This window comes from Vitis vinifera, chromosome 18 (genome assembly GCF_030704535.1).
Source record: "Vitis vinifera cultivar Pinot Noir 40024 chromosome 18, ASM3070453v1".
NCBI classification, from domain to species: domain Eukaryota; kingdom Viridiplantae; phylum Streptophyta; class Magnoliopsida; order Vitales; family Vitaceae; genus Vitis; species Vitis vinifera.
The window spans coordinates 9,922,643-9,941,746 of NC_081822.1; the positions used below are offsets into that span (position 1 = coordinate 9,922,643).

Consider the following 19,104-nt stretch of genomic DNA (forward strand, 5'->3'; position numbering starts at 1 on the left):
TTAGATAAAGCTTTTCCCAAATGTTTGAGTTTTAATTAAAAAAAGAAAAAAAGAAAGTTAAATTTTGACTTTTGTTTGAATTAAAAAAGACTCAATTTGTTTTCTTCTCTTCCCACTCAAACTTGAACTATCTAAAGACAAATCCGACCTCGGCCCAGATATTTCTTTGTTGTCACCCACCACTGTGCATCACCTACATTCCTCTCAGATTGTGGGTCTCCACTCGAACCACCATTGGTTTCATTGAGCAAGAGAGGTATCTCCACTCTATCACTATTCACTACTGCCCTTGACCGGGTAGTAAATCACCATCCATCGCTTCAAGTGTCTCACTCCCTTGGTCATCTTCTAATTCTAATTACGACACGTTTACGCTCACGGAAAGGAAAATGGTGGTTTTTGGACCATAAAATGATCTTACAATTTAGCTCCTTAAAGCATTTATAATTTTGTCTTTCCTTTTCCTTCTCTTTAACACTTTTACTATTGTAAGAAAATCTCTTTTTTTTTGGATTTTTGAAAATATGTAACATAATTGTTATATTTTTCCTTTAATCTGATTTTAGGTTGTCAAATTATTGATTCTTAGATGTCTTATCTAACAATTATTTTTTTATTAGGCAAAAATGTTAAATTATTCATTTAAGTTTTAATTAATATAATAAATTTTGACATTTTGAGTATGAAAATATGTTAATTATTATTTTCCATGTAATTGTTTGTTTTAAATGTCTTCTTATATGAACAAAAGGGACTAATTTGTTTTCGAGATACATCTAATGATTAATTTTTAGATTTTACGACATGAGAAAATAATCTAAAAAACTTATTTGAAAATAAATCATTTTTTGTTAATTAAATTTAGTTGCATTTTTTGTTTTTCCAATTTTATTTTTTAAAACTTGAAAAAAAAAAATTAAAAATCATGTTTGATAATCATTTTTAGCCTTGGATTTACAATGTGAAAGCAAAAGAAAATAAAAGAAGTATAAACCTGCTGATTTTCAAATCTTATTAAACAAGTTTTGGAAAGGAAACCCGTATTCCACTGCCACTGCTCCTTCTCTAAAAGAAATTTTAACTTTCTATAAAAAAATTCACCTTCAAAAATAGGAAAAACAAAAAGGTACTATTTCTCAAATTGGATCATGGGAGCATAAGTCCACGAATCACACAAGAAGGGCATGTTCAAGAGAGTATCTAATCAAACCACTACCTCCATATCCATCTATAAAACTGTTAATTTTATTTTGCTATATATCAATCTTTTAAAAATAAAAGAAATAACAAATAATCTAAGCATCCATAGGTGTGTCTTCCTGGAGGACAATTGATGCTACGATAATTAACTAGATGATGAGGGACAACATGACTTCTACAAACAAAACCCAACCCAATCTTTGTGTGTTCTTACCGCCGCAGCCTCAAAAAAACCAAGCAAAAGCCTTGTGGGACTATTTTCTTTTCAACGACCAAAAAGGAGGAGAAACAAACACGGCAATACATGCAAGAACAAACAATAATTTATCCCGTGAAAAATGATACAACTATGGGTGGGGGAGAACAATAAAAGACATCTTTACTTCAAACAGGAAGTTTTCAAGACTATACAAGAAAATGATATGTCTACATGTTGGCCAGAATTTCTCTCATTTCTGCTACAGATGGAATGGTCTCGGTAGGATAAATCTTGGCAACCAGTTGTGCGAAGCTATCATATTTGTCCAGAAACTCCTTCTGTCAAAATTTGAGACAAGCCTTCATTAGGCATTTGATAACAAGTGACACACAAAGAGGAGTTTTTTCAGAGCATGTGAAGGAGATTTGACACAACCTTCATTAGGTATTGTTAGAAATATACAAAGACTCCGTGTTTTCTCAGCACAAAACCTATGTGCATGCACGAGAAAGAGACATGAATACTACTCTCACCTAACAATTATTTGGGATACAAGGAAAACAGGTTAAAAGCATGGTTTCCATAACCAATAGCAAAAACCATCATCAATATGCTTTTTACTTGATTCAGCAACAATCCATAACTATCTTCCAACAACCTGAGGTTTTGGGCATCAGAATTTTTTTCATGATTTTTTATTTGTAGCTCTTACTAGTTTTGAATATTGCTTTTGGTGATATTGGGTCCTGTATCACATTCACACATTTCCTTCTTCCAATTTATTTTTATTCTTATTTTTCATTTCAAGTCTTCTGCTCTCCTTCATTTTTTCCCTCTTTTATTTAAATTCTTTATAAATGCAGAAAAAGAAGATTGAATTTGTGTCTTCCAAATGTCCACATCTTCTTAACATCCCTGTTCTTTCGTTTTTCCCTGTTAGTTAAGTTCTTTAGCATTGCAGAAAAAGAAGAGCAAATTTTGTCTTCAAAATATCTGAACATGAATAGAGCTTCCAACTCCTAATTCTTGAACATGTTATCTGAGAAAACCCCGCTTACCTTGCATTTATCCCACAAAGATGGCAAAAGTTCTTCTGAAGTTAAATTCTTCTGCAATCTCTTATACATTCCATTAAAGGACTTGTCAACCTGTACAATGGAACACATGATAGTTTAAACAGTGATTGTCTAAGAATAGGCATACAGGGACTCTAGAAAGTATCAACTGACTTACCCCAGATAAACTGGATTTCAACATCTTCCGAAGATCCATTTTTGACAATCCCAGCTGGAAAGGGATCTGAAATGATTTGAGAAAAATTACATCAGCCACAAGATAAAATAATTAGAAAAGTAACAAATAGTAATTAAATACATGTAAAAAGATAATAGCAACAATAATGCAATGGGGATGATGCACAGCATCGAAACCCAGTCAGAAATAATGCAATGGAACTCTCCATTACAATTTTTTAGCCTTGAACAGCCAAAATGTGAATGTTTCACCTTAGTCAGACGTGCCCTCTTATAGAGGCAAAGGCTAACATGGAAGATAACAATATCAACAAAGTTCCATCATTCATAGAATGAAATGCAATAAACAATTGTTGTATGACCTAGAGGCATAGAATGGTAAACAAACTTCTCTACGAAGCAATAGTTTCCCAGGACCAGCCCCACAATACAAAACAACCCTCCCCCAGTGGTCTTCATAAATCCCAAGCATGCATAGCTCATGGAAAGGTTTCTCTTTGAAGCTCGCATTGCACTAAGCTCTAGGAAACTTACTCAGCAGAGGTTTAGTGATTAGCTAAGGTGGTGTATGTTTTTTGATTGAACAGAAAAAACATTTATTTTTTTTATTCAACTAAAAGTAACCTATTGATATCAACTAACATAACTAAGTAAACTTGTTATCAATAAGTTTAGTTTAGTTATGTTGACAACATGTTACTTTTAGCTGAATAGAAAAGACCATAAATACCAAATATATTTTGCCTTTTCCATTCAGCCAAAAATCAAACACCAACTAAGTAATTCAAGTTGCAGTTGAGGAAAATGCTATGCCTACTTAGTACTCATGAATGGATGATTCACTCAGAAATTCATAAAATGCTCTTTGAGGCTCACCTTGCACCAAGCTCTAGGAAACTTCCTAGGCAGAAGTTGACAGATTGGTTAGGTTCTTTCTGTCAGGGTGGGTTTCTCTGTTATCAAAGTGGGAATAAAAAAAAAAAAAGAAAAAAAAAAGAAGAGATTTGCTAGGCCATTCAACTTGCAGTTAAGGAAACTGTTGTGCCCACTTTAGGATTCATGAGTAGATTAAAGATTCATCGAGTACATTGAGAGAATGCAGTTCCAACCTTCCTTATAGGATCCACAGAAAGGAATATCAACCCATGGATCCTCAGTTGGACATGATTTCTTGGGATCACACACTCAACCGCTACCACAAGGAACACTACTGGTCTCAAGATGTTATCACTCTGAAGGGCCCACTTAGGAGTCATGTGAAAGCATTGGATTGACAATCCACATTCTTATCCAATTCCCAGTCATCTGCATGTGGGAATGCAGACGGAAGTCACCCTGAACATTTGATGAATGTTTAGAGGGACTCCATTTAGATTTGACCATAAGAAATAGGAACATAACCTCATTATTCCTGGATAAAGCCAAGCATTCGAGCATGGTTCGAGTCATATTGATTCTACTTGCCCCTTCTGAGGGGCATTTGTGATGCCCAAGATATTTTAAGCAGCTATCTGACAGAATGTACATCCGAGTCATATTGATTCTACTTGCCCCTTCTGAGGGGCATTTGTGATGCCCAAGATATTTTAAGCAGCTATCTGACAGAATGTACATCCATTTGTGGAAAATAAGAACTATACACAATCAACAATATGCTAACCTCTTCTGGTGAGATGGTGAACATCAAATCCTCAGCTCTTCGAGCAAACTGGAAAAGCCGTTCGAATTGCTGCAAACAACAAACTTAAATGAAAACATGACAGAAAGTAGAATTCATTTTAAGGAGACATCAAGTAACTTCAAACAAACATAAAATAAGATTTCATAAGAGATAATGCCAGATAATAGGATAATTCAAGAGAGGTGGACTACATTTTCCTCGCTGGGAAAAAAATGTGGATTACTTACAATGTATATGATCATGCTAATATGCCGCATGCAAGCTTGTTCATAAGATTCACTGGCCTGGTGATAGAATTTGGCTAAAGTGGGAACAACATTGGCTAGGTCATACAAACTGCATGAAACTGTCTGTAATCAGGATCCTTAGAATTAAGAAATCATAAGAAGAATCTACTTAGAGAATCATGCAAAAAATAAATAAACAAATACCTATTCTGGAAAGCTGCAAAATTCTCCAAAAGCAAAATATCAGCATATTTTGGGTCGGTTTGTGCAATTTTCTCCAAAGTCACAAACATTATGGTAACCTGTCAAACAATAGGTCCCACTTCATGGAATTGAATCTCTTATAATAAATAACAAGCATTGCTACAATCTCTTAAACCACTACTAAAACTTAATAGATGGTAGTGTAGAGGCCGCAAATTGGACACCCCTTTGAAGTGTATACTATTTATTTCTTATTTTTTGGAGAGGTAATCTAAATAAAACAAATTAGCTCTGATCTAAGAACTATTTATTTACCAGTGTTAGCTTGACTAAAAAAAGCCTTCCTACATTCACAGCCTTCAATTAATGGACCTATTTTTTTTATATAAAGTAAAGGTGAAATAACTAAAAATGAGAAGCAGAAGAAAACAAGTTAAAGGTGAAATATCATGATACTTCTATTCAATCAAATACCCAATCATAATATTTCCACTGGAGAATGTAACTAGCAAGCATAAGTTCTATTAATTGGAATACTTGTGACTATCCCCATTCTAATTGGAGGTTCGTTTCCAAAAAACAGGTGCTGGCTTAGTGGTCTAATTTCAATTAATGGGTCAGTACTATGTTGACATGTTCTCATTCCCAATGATGTTCATATTCCGTATAACAAAATGGACAAGCAGATTAGGGCTTTGGACCACAAAAAGCTTCTGAGAATGGTAGCCTTTCTACATTGCAGTTTTTGGCAGTTTTGAGGTCCGCTTAATTCAGAAACAAGAATAGATGGCAAAATACAGCCAGAAATTTTTCTATGCCTTCCTACTTAGGTAGAAAATAACAATGCCCTGTCTGATGCCCCATAGTTCCAATTGCCCAAGAATAAAAACAAGTGTTGTGCCTTTGCATTAAGCAAACCATATCATATTATGTTGCTTGAGTACTTTACTGCTCACTGTTCCACTCAATTGCTTGACTCAATAAAGCTTTGTACCAGCTACTTGAAATATACCAATTTATCTTGGCATAAAATAAAACTATACCACAGTGGCTAATCCATTATGTTGCTTAACCAACATTAGAGAGCGGAGTACTCACAAATTTTGTGTATGCCTGATCAACCAAATCTCTAGATTGTCCCTGGATGTACTGCTCCATACGGGTTGCAAGAGTTGCAAATCTATGTAGAATGGATAACATTTGGCATGATGTAAGACCAAGAACAGAAGCATTATACATATGAAGGCAATATTAAATGAAATAAGGAATTATAATTTTTCAGAAAATGGAATTTACTAATGCTCACAAAAGTCAGTTAAAAAATTTACAATTATTATTTTTATTTAGTGTTCTACATAGATATATGTTGAGGCATTTAAATACAGTATCTTAAAGTCCTTGCAATCATATATATATATAGTGACATTTAACCTTATCCAGAAAGGCTTGCACTCCCCAAAAGCAACAAACCATTTAGAAAAACAAACAAAGAGTTGTCCATAGTTCAAAACTCAAAAACCATATGAATTGAACATTAAAGAAAATACCATGCTGTTAGAGTGGGACGAGCAAAAATGAGTTCAAATAATCCTAACATCAAGTAGTGCAAAAGCCAAATTTAGTTCAGGATAAAACAAGCATCTAATAGCAACTGATGTTTTAAAAGATGCCCTACTTTAATTTACCTAGGTATAGATTATCAACAATAATGATTGATTAATAGGATAATCTAAACTAGAGAAATAAACTGTATACCCAGCAGATTGCAAAAGGAAACACGTGACTTCAACCATGACTGCAATAAAGCTATTAGAACAGAAATCTAATTCATCAGAAAAATCATACAAAAAGCTTAACATAATTGCATTTGCAATTTATAGTCGCAAGAAGATTCCAGAGAGAAAGAGATAAAAACTCATGATAGCTTAGTTTACCTGGGAATATATGATAATACACCCGTCTGCCGAACGTTACGTTCATTTCTTTCAATCTGGTGACAAGCTTCATCAACAAACTGCAACATAATTCATTGCTTAGACTGGTAAATATCACAACCTGGAGAACAAAAATAGCCATATATTGTTTCAGCTCAAAGACAAAAACTTACACGGCCGAACTGCATAGAAATTCTTGACTCCAGATCATCAAGCAAGAGGCGTACAAATCCTGCTGCATCAGCTTTCTGACCAGAAATATACCGTTCTGTAATCCCATGCATTGATATGCAGCGCAAAGGATCAATCTTGTATGCCCAATCCACCACTGCATAAAAGTCTTCCTAGAATCACATAAAAAATGACAAATTTCGCTAGTCAAAACTTGGAATTTTTGGAGTTACTTTGGAGATTAACTTGGTAAACCACCATAGCATAAGAGTCTCCGTAAAGGTTCAAAAAAACCTTTAATATGGTAAACGTTGAAGTTTTCATAATATGTTGTGAGGCAAGGTTTGAAAACCACCTGACAGAACCTACTGTTTAACAACAAATAAAAGTCCAGAATAGAGAAGATGTTAAGCCTGGAAAGCCACTTGACAATGCTTCCTTCCAAGCAACATTAAAAAGTTTAAAAGAAAAAGTTACAGTTTCCAGTGGAGCCAGGTAAATCAATAGAAAACAGAAGATTTTAAAAACAAGAAGACAAATAGGAAATTAGTCTTGATAAGATACCTAGTCTTAAGAGTTCTTTGAATTGATAAGGGCACCAGAAGCCAGATGCAGATTCACTATTGCATAGTTGTCCGTATATGCACCCTTTGCTTTTAAAAAAAAAAAAAAAGAAAGAAAAGAAAAGAAGGTTCTATCGCGTTATGGAATATCTCTTTATCCTCCCTTCCCATATTTCTTATTTGACCACATGGCTTATCATATATATTATATACACAAGTTAAAAACCAAGAGTTGGACCTTGTTGGTTTTTTAAACTTCAGAGCTAGAGTTGATTCTTTATCAAGGTGAGCTCATATTGTATTAAAAGAACATAGGGCTCCTCTCCATACACATAATTTCAATTAAATCTTATCCTGACAACAACAGCACCCTGCTAAACATGGATCTCAAACCGGAAATCCATTCCATGAAGTCCAAGGTGAAGTGTTACCCTCTAAAATAGTTCCCACCTGATATAAAATTCTAAACATCTAATTTCCTACAGATTAAACCATCTATCATAGCCATGCTCCTAATAGTATGAAATTTGATATGGACTATGACAGGAAAATGTGGTTGCAAGCTCTGTGCTATTGGAAGTTTCAAATGTACTTTCTCAACTAAGTAATCTCAATGTGATGGTACCAGAAATTCATTAAATTTCCTGATAATCACATAACAAAGAGCATTTTCAAATATCATTAAGTAAACATAAAGAGCATTTTCAAATCTCATTATGTAACATGATTAAGTAAACATAAAGAGCATTTTCAAATATCATTAAGAAACATGATTAAGAAAACATAAATAACCAATATATGTGGACCTTACTTGGATACCGTCAAGCAAATCCTGAAGAGATTCATTTAATGCTCCCAGCTCTGCAGAATTTTTGCCTACAAGAATAAATAATCTTATTGAACTGATATAATTTGAGAAATATCAGAAGCAGAATTTCACATAATTCGGATGAACTCGATGTGGACCGAACAGATGAACAGCCCTAAAAATGAAGGGAAGATGAAGGCACACCAAAAAACAGATTACCAGTTTTGTTGTCATTTTCATCAATGTCCAAAATACCCAAATCATCATCATTGGCGTCATCGTCATTGGATCCCGTTTTATTACCATTGGCATGACCCCCCGGAGGAACCAATGCAGGAACCTCAAAGCACATGAAGTGTGCAAAAAAAGAACTCTGCAGTTTGAGTAATGAACGGATAAGAGTTTTAATACCAAAAACAATATTGTGCAGATTCCAGAATATGAGTCAAAATTATAACCTCATCTACAAGAAGTGGGATGAAAATTGTCAGCATTTTCGCATAAGCATCCGAAACATTTGAAGTGTCCGTGTTGTTCATATTTTGACCAGAGCCTGTAGAAGCTTCAAGCCAGACAGTTGGATTTCTTGATGCTTTGGTACTAGCACGAAGCTCATTTGCAAACTCACGAGCCTATAGATGATATAAAAGAACTTTCAGACACCACATATTCAAACATACTGAATTTCTAAACTGGCACAAGATCTAGTAATTAATTAAGGACCTATCAAGTCTTAAATAACAAGATTCCTCTTCAACCACTTCTTCCTTTTAATGTAATTCTGAAATTAAACATAAAACTTAAACAATAGGGGATGCAACTTCTTTACAGCCAGATATTCAGCATTTGACCATTATTAAAGGAACCTTTGAAGAGGTGAAAAACCAGATACCTTGAAAGTTATTATTCAATATTCAAATTATGACTCCTAATACTTTATTTTTGAATTGACTGAATAATATACAGAATATTTATTCTAGTTAAGTATGATATTAATGGCTCAACAGAGAATTTTATGAAAAAGATCTTTTAGGTTTAGATCCCTTTCATTTTCTAAAATTCCCTAGTATCCTAATCATTTTCAATATTACTCTAGGTACATGTATATTTATACAAATATTTATGTTCCCTAAGGAGATTATATTAAACCATTCATACATTGTGTGTGTGTGTTGCAGCTAAAGTTTCAAAAGTATGAGCTTGAATGCCACTTCTAAATAATAAATAATCCAAGGAACATGATGGAGTACAAAAAATTGAAAGTACCCAATAAACGAGAACAACAATTACCCATTCATCAGCTCATATATCACTGAAAAGTAAAAAACATGACGTTTTAAGGAATCTCAAAAAAGACGGAAGAGAATTTAATGAAAATAAATCCCAGGCAGATTTTTCATTTTTTCCTTTTTTGGGTGGGGGATAGGGTGCCAGTTGGGTCAGTTCTATTTCCATGTTTAACTTTTTTTAATAAAACTGAATGGAATTGCTACAAAACAACTGCATAGATAATACAGGCATTCAATTCTTAAAAAAGGTGTAAGATGAGGGACTCTTGATAAAGTAACTCAATCTACAACTACTCTTGCCCAAGAACACTTAATTGTGGAGTTGTAATACAATCAGGTGAATTCATCCAAGTATGCAGGATTATACAAAAAGTGCCAAAGGCCACCAAACAGTAAGACAACAAGGGTGAAAACAGCCCCCTAACCCCTGCTCATACCAAAAAAAAAAATATCTGAAAGAGAATCAATATCCAAATCTGTGAAACCTTAAGTCCAAGAGAACACAGAATTAAAGAAAGCACTTTCAGCACCCTTTCTAGGCATCTCTAACAAAAACAAAAAAAAAAAAAAAGAGGGAAAAAAAAAATGGTACTGAAAGGAAGAGTTATTCTTCCAAGCAAAGCAAAAGAGAAACAAAAAGGAGCCCCTTAATGTAGCTTGAAAGAGAGGCCAATACAAAGACAATGAAACAGCTGCAAAGTTATGAAACACAACCAGAAAAAACACTAAAACAAGAACCATCTCGTCATAAAATGTATGATTGAACCTTAAACATATGAATCCAATGAGTGAACCTTTTTTTTATTTTTTTCATAGGTAACTTTTTTTTTTTTTCCTTTTTTTGTCCCCATGGGGACTTGAACCTGGAACCTCCCATGAACTTACCCCAACCCTTTACTACTTGAGCTAGGCCTCAAGGGCAATCCAATGAGTGAACCTTATATCCTAATTATTGAAACTGTGAAGTGAGGGAAAGGGAAAAATGGAAAATTGAAGTTCAATAACGGTTATCATTATCCTAACTACCATCATCAGCCAACTTATTTGACCAAATTTGATAAACCTGGCTCTATCCAGGTCAATCCCAGTTTGATTCAAGAAACATGTTGCCCGTTGATAATGAGTCCTGGATTTGATAGGATAGAACATTGGTGGAATAATCCATGATGTGCTAAATTAACTCTGCCACCATATCTTTGCAAGGACTGAAATAAAACAGGTCTTTTTCTTGCCAATAGCATTGAAAATAAAAAGAACATTTATCATGCAGTCAATTCAAAAGGTTTTTCAGAAAATGTCCCAGGATGGCTAAATTTATATATTGCAGAGTAAAGATCATCACAAAATATGATGCGTCATGGGCAGCTACATTTCTACAATGTCAACACTATTACACATCTATTCACTTTGCCAGTAAAGTGCATCAGAAATAAGGGCTTAAGACACTAACTAGGTTCATTGGTTCAACCATGGGTTAGGGCCAAGCTGAACCAATCCAAAGTCTTTGATTTTTGAAAGACAGAGATGGTAAACAAAATAACATTCTATTTTTTTGGGCTGCCACTTAGGCATATGCCAAAACAGTAGCCTTCCCACATTTAACTATTAAGGTTCAAACCATAGTAGTTAACTTGTAAAACGTATCGTGCATTGTTTTTCTTTTTTTTTTTGTATCGTGTATCATATCGTATTGTGTATTGTCAGTTTTTTTTATATACTGAAAAATAAATAGAAAAAATATGTATATGTGTGCATATCTATTGAAAGCATGAAGTGTAGAATAATATATAATTAATTTTATGAAAGATAGTAGGACCTAAAGAGTTAAACTAACATCATCTCATATGAAAACATTAAATATTAGAGTTTTGACAAGTTCAAATTAACAAAAATATATTAGATTCATTACATAATCCACAAAAATAAGCTTCTTCAATTTTTAACTATGATTTTTAGTTCCAAATTTTAACTAGCATATCTACTTATTGTGTTGTTGATATATATATATATATATATATATATATATGCCTTTATGTATCCTCTTCAAAGTTCCAACCTTTTAAGTTCTTCATCATTCCTTCCCTACTAGAAAAGAAATCAAAAACAAAATTAAGTAAAAACTTTTATCCACTAATCACCATCATTTTCTATGTCACTTATAGCATTTAACAACAAAAATGTAGTTTTTCATATAAGATTATTTTACTTATTTCTCCTTTTTATGATCAATTTTTAATCTTTTAGTACATTTTAAACAATTGATATAATAAATTCTTTAACAAAAAAAATATTAATTTTATTTTTTTTAAATTATGGAAAATAGTTGAAGATATATGTATTGTTGTATCATTATATCACATATCGTCTCGTGTGTCGTATATGTATCATAAGATACACTTTAAGACAAGATACGACTTGCAATATGTATCGATTTCCAAAAAAAATGTATCGTATCATTATATCGTATCGTATTGTAATTTTTTAACAACTATGTTTCAAACTAAACATGATAACTAGCTTTCCCAAATAATAAACAATAAAAAAAAATCATTTACTCCATTTGCATATGGAATATAAAATATAAAAAATAAGTAAAAATCACAATGATTGAATAAAAGGTTCATCATTCCCTACCTCTCGACGAAGAAGCAAGTTAAGGGAGCTACAATAGGCTTTTCTCAATGGACCCAAGCAATTCTTATCAAGACTCTGGAAATGCACAAAAACAAAAGAAAGAAGTATAAGTGGGTGTGTCACCACTTTGGATAGTCATTGAAATTCGTATTTAATATGACCTTTAAGTGTTGTAGAAGGCGAGCATAAGTCCTGCATTTATACCGAAGATCAGCATGGTCTGGCCTCTTCAACTGTCCTCGCTGTTTAATACAAGTGATCCAGCAAAAATTAGAATTCCTAGCCCCAAATGTCAAGATAATTATCAAGAATAAAACAACATGAAGATAGGGGAATACCTGAGAGAAGTAACTCTTATCACTTATCATAAAATCCACCAAACTGGCGAAGTAGTTTCTTAAGAATTCAGATGCTCTCCTAACAAATGTAGTTTTTAGTTTTTCAAGTTCTGCCCGTTTTTCTTTAACCTGTCAAGAGTGTCAGCTACCACATTTAGGAAGAGATTGTATCCCAGAATTTATTCATATAAACCATGCATATTTGCAAACTAATTCCTAAGTTCTTCCCACTCATTTATTAATGGACAGCAAAATATCCTTGTTAACCATTGAGGAACAAAACAAATTCATAAAACTACACATCAGGTTCACTCTCTAAGTTAGATCACCACAATGGCTAGTTCAGCAGCTATCATCTACAGCAAATAAGTAGACAAAAAGCTGAGGCTTGTATTGGAACACCATAGAAAGGACAAGCAGAGGTTCTGATGGAAAAAAAAAAAAGGACAAGCACAGGAGATGAGACATTCTGATTTTCCAGATAAATATGCTCAAAACGAGAAACCAAAACCACAAACATTGAGGCAGCTACATATTATATTATTTACAACTCGTGAGGATCCTAACAATCCCAGTTCATGATAGATATCCAAAAATGAAAAGAAATTCTCTTGCAGGTAGTTTTCATATGGGAAGAATTATGATTGTTAAATGTCACAGTTTCATAATGAATGTTGAATAATCATTAGTTTTCAAAATAATGATTCTAAAATCTTGATAATTTAAGCGAAAGAGAGTGGAATGAGGGAATCAATGCAACAGTGAAAAAAAATAGAATAGATTTATAGACAGCAATATATTTGGGAGATAGAAGCATCTGGGACATATGAAAACCTCAACTAATGGACAGCGGGCTTGAGTTAAGACCAGGCACATTGGTAGATATCACTGCACCAAGGTAAATGACAAATGGCTCTCAAGAGCAGTAGATACTGGTTTGGAGTTGATTGAAAATCCTTTTAGATATCAATTGAGAATGCCAAAGGCAAGGTGTTAGAAAGGAGGCATGATGCTTATCCTAGATCAGGTTTGCCGAGAAAGGTCTCACCATGTGTAGGAGGGGGCAGAGTCTTGTGGTGATGATTTGGAACTGAATTCTTATAGGAGGTTATGAAGGGAGGGAGAAAGGGATTCCAAGTTGGAATTACTTTGCAATAGGGCAGGGAGATTTCTACAGTGGCCCATTTCATCAATGAAACAGAAGACATTTGCTTTGATATTTCTGAAAGGTAAGGGTTAGTTGAGAGTGTAAGCAAAACCTGTCTCAAATTACTTTCCCATAGTTCTTGATGGAGGAGGGATGTGGAGGGCCAAATCACCTTTTAGATTTGAAAGCATGTGGCTTAAAGAGGAAGGATTCAAAAAACTAGTGAGGAGTTTGGTGGTTAGGTTACAATGTGAAAGGTTCCCATAGTCTTATGATGGTAGCAAAGCTAAAGCCCTTAAACAAGATCTAGAAAATCAAACATAAAGGTCTTTGGGAATGTCACAAATAAAAAATTTGAGGCCGATAAGAAGATTGGCTTTTGGGATTCAAAGGAGAGAGAAGCAACTCTTTCCATTGGAGAATCTAAGGCCAGAAGTTTAACGATAACCGAGAACAGTAAATGGGCAATGCTAGAAGAAACCATGTGGAAACAAAAAATCAAGAGAAATTTGGTTAAAAGAGGAACATAAAAAAATCAGATTCTTTCATAAAATGGTTAATGCTTGAAGAAGGGGAAACTTCTTGACCAAAGTGAGAGTGAATGGCAAATGGTAATCTAAGGAAGCAGATATAAAGGAGGTGGTGGCTAGGGCTTTTCAGAATCTCTTGTCTAAATCATGGGGTTGGAGACCTAGCTTAGTGGCATGCCTTTTGAAGAGTTGAGAAGTGAAGAATCTAGGAAATTAGAGGTTCTTTTTTCCAAGGAGGGAAGTTCTAATAGCCTTGTCCAGTTTAATTGGGGAAAAAGCTTCCAAGGTCAAATGGTTTCACCATGGCATTTTGACAAACGAGTTGGGGATTTGTCAAACCCAAGGTGATGGAATTCCTTAGGGAGTTTTTTTCTATTGGTTATTTTGAGGGAAGTTTAAATATCATGCTCTTGGTTTTGATTGCAAAGAAGGAGCTAAGGAGTTGAAAGATTTCAGACCTATTAGCTTAGTTGGGGGTTATATGAGTTGGTGACAAGAGTTCTAGCCCATAGACCCAAAACATTTCTTCATTAGAAACTTTATTACAATAAATTTCTATAAAATATATTTCTAATTCTAAAAAAGAAAGCTTCTGATTTTTTAATCTTTTTAGAAAATTTAATAATTTTAGAAAAAGAATAAGATTTCTAATTAGTTACCACATAAGGTTAGGTTTACTATTTCATAATGTTATTCAGTTTTTAAGGTTCCTAAAATATATAAATAAGGCTAGTTAATGAAATATTGATGATCAATAATGTTAAGCTTTTTTTTGCATATCCTACAATTCTCAATGGTGAGACTCCATCAATTTTCTTTTATATATTTTTTTTTTTTGATAGGTAAAGATAATTCATTAAAAAGAGGCGCCAGAAAAGCGACTCAAGGTAAACAGAACTATGCAAGGTATACAAACCTAAACACCCACCACCAAAAAGCTAAGAAAAATAAAGAGGCCCAAAAAGTCACCTAGCCCAAAAACAACCTTAATAGGAACCAATCAATAAAATTAACTATAGTTATAGGACATTCAACTATAAACAATTTAGCCTCAGACCAAAGAGAGAAAAGAAAGGAATATTTCAATCTTTGGATTGATAGCTCGTCATCCTTAAATGTCAATCTATTTCTCGTCTTCCACACTGTCCAAAATATATGCAGAGGAACAGCTCTCCACACCTTCTTGCGCTTATTGCCCACAAAAGAACCATGCCAACTAAGAAGAGTCTCTCTAACTGAGGAGGGCAACACCTAAGACACCCCAAACAAGGTAAAGAGTAGCTCCCATAAGGCCCTTATTTTTGAACAATGAAGAAGCAAATGATTTATTGTCTCCTCTTTCTCAAGACACATAAAGCATCTATTTGCCAAGGACCATCCTCTTTTCTGAACAAGGTCTAGGGTTAAAGCTTTACCCCATGCTGCCTCCCACGCAAAGAAACTGATTTTGGGTTGTACCCACCTATTCCAAATACAGTTAGAAGGAAACAAAACAGGGCAGTCCGCTTCTAGAGCAAGGTAGAGAGACTTTGCTGAAAATCTTCCGCTCTTTGTTTCGGTCCAAACCACCATATTCTCTACATCTCCAAGCACTCTCTTCCCGTGAAGATGCTCCAAAAATATTTCCACCTCCCAATCATTTAGAGCTCTTGAAAAACAGGGACTCCAACCCCCCTCAGCCAAGGGATCCCAAACATCCGCCACCCGAGCTTCCTTTTCAGCAGACAAGGCAAAGAGGGAAGGAAAAGACTCACACAAGGGGGAATCCCCACACCATCTATCCCTCCAAAAGCTCACCCTCCTCCCATTGCCAACTCTAAAATAGATTCGAGCACCCACCAACTCCCAATACATCCTTATTCCTTTCCAAAGCCCCACACTGTGTGCCTCTCTCACTTCCTGAGAGCTCTAACCCCCTCTATCTTTCCCATACTTTCTTCTAATCACTTGATTCCACAAAGCATCTCTCTCATTTGCAAATCGCCAATTCCATTTGGAAAGAAGAGCCTTATTGAGAATGGAAAGACATTTGACCCCCAATCCCCCCTTCTTTTTACTTAAGCACACCACCTTCCATCTTACTAAGTGTGGTTTTCGCTCCAAGTTGCCACCACCCCAAAGGAAGTCCCTTTGGATTTGCTTTAGTCTTCGTCTAATTGAACTTGGTAACTTCAGCAAGGACATAAAGTAAATAGGGAGATTCGACAAAGTGCTTCGAATTAGAGTTGCTCTCCCCCCCCTTTGATAAGTATTGTCTCTTCCACATGGTCAATCTTTTACGAAACCACTCTTCCACTCCATCCCACACTCATATTGTCTTAAACGGAGCACCCAAGGGGAGGCCCAGATAAGTGACGGGAGACTACCCACTCTACAACCAAAGTCCAAGGCAAGATCATCGATATTCTCTACCCTCCCTACTGAAATAAGTTCACTCTTCTCCAAGTTAATTTTCAAACCTGATACGGCCTCAAACCATATAAGCAATCAGCTTAGGTAAGTCAGCTGGTCTTGAAAAACTTGGCAAAACACCAAGGTGTCATCAGCAAACAGCAAGTGTGAAATCTGAACCCCTTCTCTGTTTCTTCCCTTCACTTTACAACCCGACATAAAACCTCCATCCACAGCCCTTTTAAGAAATGAGCTAAAAACCTCCATGGCTATCACAAAAAGATAAGACGATAGAGGGTCACCTTGCCTCAATCCCCTTGAGCTTTGGAAGAAACCCTTAAACGTTCCATTAATCAACACAGAGAAACTTGCAGTGGATATGCACCACATAATCCACCCTATCCATTTCTCCCCAAAGCCCATTTTCTGCATAACTGTGAGAAGGAAAGACCAGTCCACATTGTCATATGCCTTCTCTATGTCAAGCTTGCACATAAAACCATTCTCATTATTCTTCAGAATCGAGTCAATGGCTTCATTTGTTATTAGCACTGCCTCTAGAATTTGTCTACCCTCCACAAAGGCCCCTTGAACCTTAGAAGAGACTCCTAGAAAGTCTTAGTGAGATTACAAGGTTTCTACCTCTTGTTCTTTATCTTTGTTTCTCTATATTTTAGTTTATTTTTCCTCATTTTAATAATTTTTATTTCTCATTCCTCTCCTTAAACCCAAATGATTGGAACTCACCTTATTTGATTGTAGACAACCATCTTTGGGTTCCTACACTAGAGGCAAGACCTTATCAAAGCACTAGGTCCATCCAATACCTCATACAAAGATTAATGTCATTCAAGCCACAAGGTTACTTTCAAATTAGTGCCATTGTGAGCATGCATGCATGTGAATCCAAGTTATGCTATACATTTTCTAAACTCCTAATGTGAGCATGCAAATTGTCATCAGCATGCATGCAAATCCATGTCATGCTATCCATTTTTTAAACTCATAATCCAATTAAGCAAATTGTTATCAAAAATAAAAATTAAAAAAAATGAAACAAGAATTGGCCAGAATGCATACAGCTCGTATGTTTGCATAGGCAGGATCCAAGTTAGGTACTTCAAGACCACGCAGAGCACCAGTCAGCCACTCACATGCTTCAATGTTTTGCAGCATGCGTGCCTCATCAAAGGGACCTCCAGTTAGACATGCTGCATACTATAACCAATGAAGCATGGTTTAAAAGAAGCTTAGAGTAGTTGACCAAACTCAATATTTGATTCTAGTAACAAAAAATGATGGATAACAAACCTCAGAAGGGACTCGCAATCGTTCAAGAAGCTTTTCAAGTTCCTCAATGAGTGCTTTATTGTTTACAGATTGCATCTCCAACTTGTTATTGCGGGTTTCTATCTGCATGTCACAACAAAAGTTACAAATTGACGTCTGTTCAAGCTGTGAATAATACATAATTACATCCAAAATGATGCTAATGCCTCAATTTAAGAATCAAAGACAACATTTAGCCTGAAGTGCAAACCATGTGGGAAACAAAGCAACTTGAACAATCACTCTGTTAACTTGCCCTTCAAAAGCATAGAATAAAAAAGACTACATCTCAGACACAAATGGAGAATGTCAACACATGAAAACCATTGTCTTCCTTGTAGGATTATGTGTCAATATCAATACTCATACAGAGGCCAAGGGAGGCACCCTTCAACCAGGGACTTGAAGTAAATGAGCTCACACTCACAGACAAAGTAAACTAGGGCACATGAGATAAGCGACTTCATTGTTTAATTCAGTGTGGATGTTAAAACTTGCATGTGGAAATAGAAACACAATGGCTTAAGCCAAGGACATGGAGGTAAATGGGCACACAATCATGCACTTACACATGATTATATGATAAAATATTTCAATGCCTATATAAAAATTGTAAATTTCAAAATTTAGGAACCACAAAGAGAATGGATGAAGAAGCATTTCTTCTATCCAGACGCAGTCACACGCTAGACAAAAATAAACATGGGCTAGATAGAATCATTACAGAAAGACTTAAAATCGCAATTTAGCATGCAGAGGCCCCTACCGACTCAATATCCTCTCTCATGTGTCTAAGTTTCACATTGAAAATGCCTAACCATTCATCCATATCATCAACACAATTTGTAGCTGTCTCGAGGCCTTGCAGTACCTGAAAAACAAACAAATCAACCACTAAAAAACCAGACTAGATGCCACTTTAGAGGACTTCATAAATAATACGCACTATTGTCACTTGTTAACATACATGAGAAAAACAGACACACATACTGTTAAAAGAATTTTTTTTAAAAATGAAAATCCAAAAAAGGGCTGACAGATAGTCCTGAAAATAATAAAAATAAGATATACTGTTCTCACCTATAATCAATGAACTACTACCCACACAACAAACTTGGCCTGACAATGGCCCAATTTTCATTTTACAAATAATATGTATATGATTGCATGAAGGAATAGAAAATTTTGACAGTGGAAGATTCAAGT

General features: G+C 34.9%; 1 protein-coding gene across 1 annotated transcript in view; it reads right to left on the minus strand.

The window, feature by feature from the left end:
- Positions 1-1,227: 1,227 nt before the first annotated feature.
- LOC100255739 (exocyst complex component SEC3A) overlaps positions 1,228-19,104 on the minus strand; it is a 48,060-nt gene continuing 30,183 nt past the window's right edge. The window contains exons 8-25 of the mRNA XM_002283668.4: positions 18,665-18,769; positions 17,881-17,982; positions 17,650-17,787; positions 12,502-12,630; positions 12,325-12,405; positions 12,164-12,238; positions 8,699-8,872; positions 8,460-8,613; positions 8,244-8,308; positions 6,872-7,042; positions 6,699-6,778; positions 5,863-5,944; positions 4,765-4,862; positions 4,561-4,669; positions 4,313-4,381; positions 2,633-2,698; positions 2,458-2,547; positions 1,228-1,737 (exon numbers count right to left, since the gene is read on the minus strand). Of these exons, the coding sequence (XP_002283704.1) occupies positions 1,627-1,737; positions 2,458-2,547; positions 2,633-2,698; positions 4,313-4,381; positions 4,561-4,669; positions 4,765-4,862; positions 5,863-5,944; positions 6,699-6,778; positions 6,872-7,042; positions 8,244-8,308; positions 8,460-8,613; positions 8,699-8,872; positions 12,164-12,238; positions 12,325-12,405; positions 12,502-12,630; positions 17,650-17,787; positions 17,881-17,982; positions 18,665-18,769 (1,899 nt within the window). The 3' untranslated portion in view covers positions 1,228-1,626. The remainder of the gene's footprint in view (positions 1,738-2,457; positions 2,548-2,632; positions 2,699-4,312; positions 4,382-4,560; positions 4,670-4,764; positions 4,863-5,862; positions 5,945-6,698; positions 6,779-6,871; positions 7,043-8,243; positions 8,309-8,459; positions 8,614-8,698; positions 8,873-12,163; positions 12,239-12,324; positions 12,406-12,501; positions 12,631-17,649; positions 17,788-17,880; positions 17,983-18,664; positions 18,770-19,104) is intronic.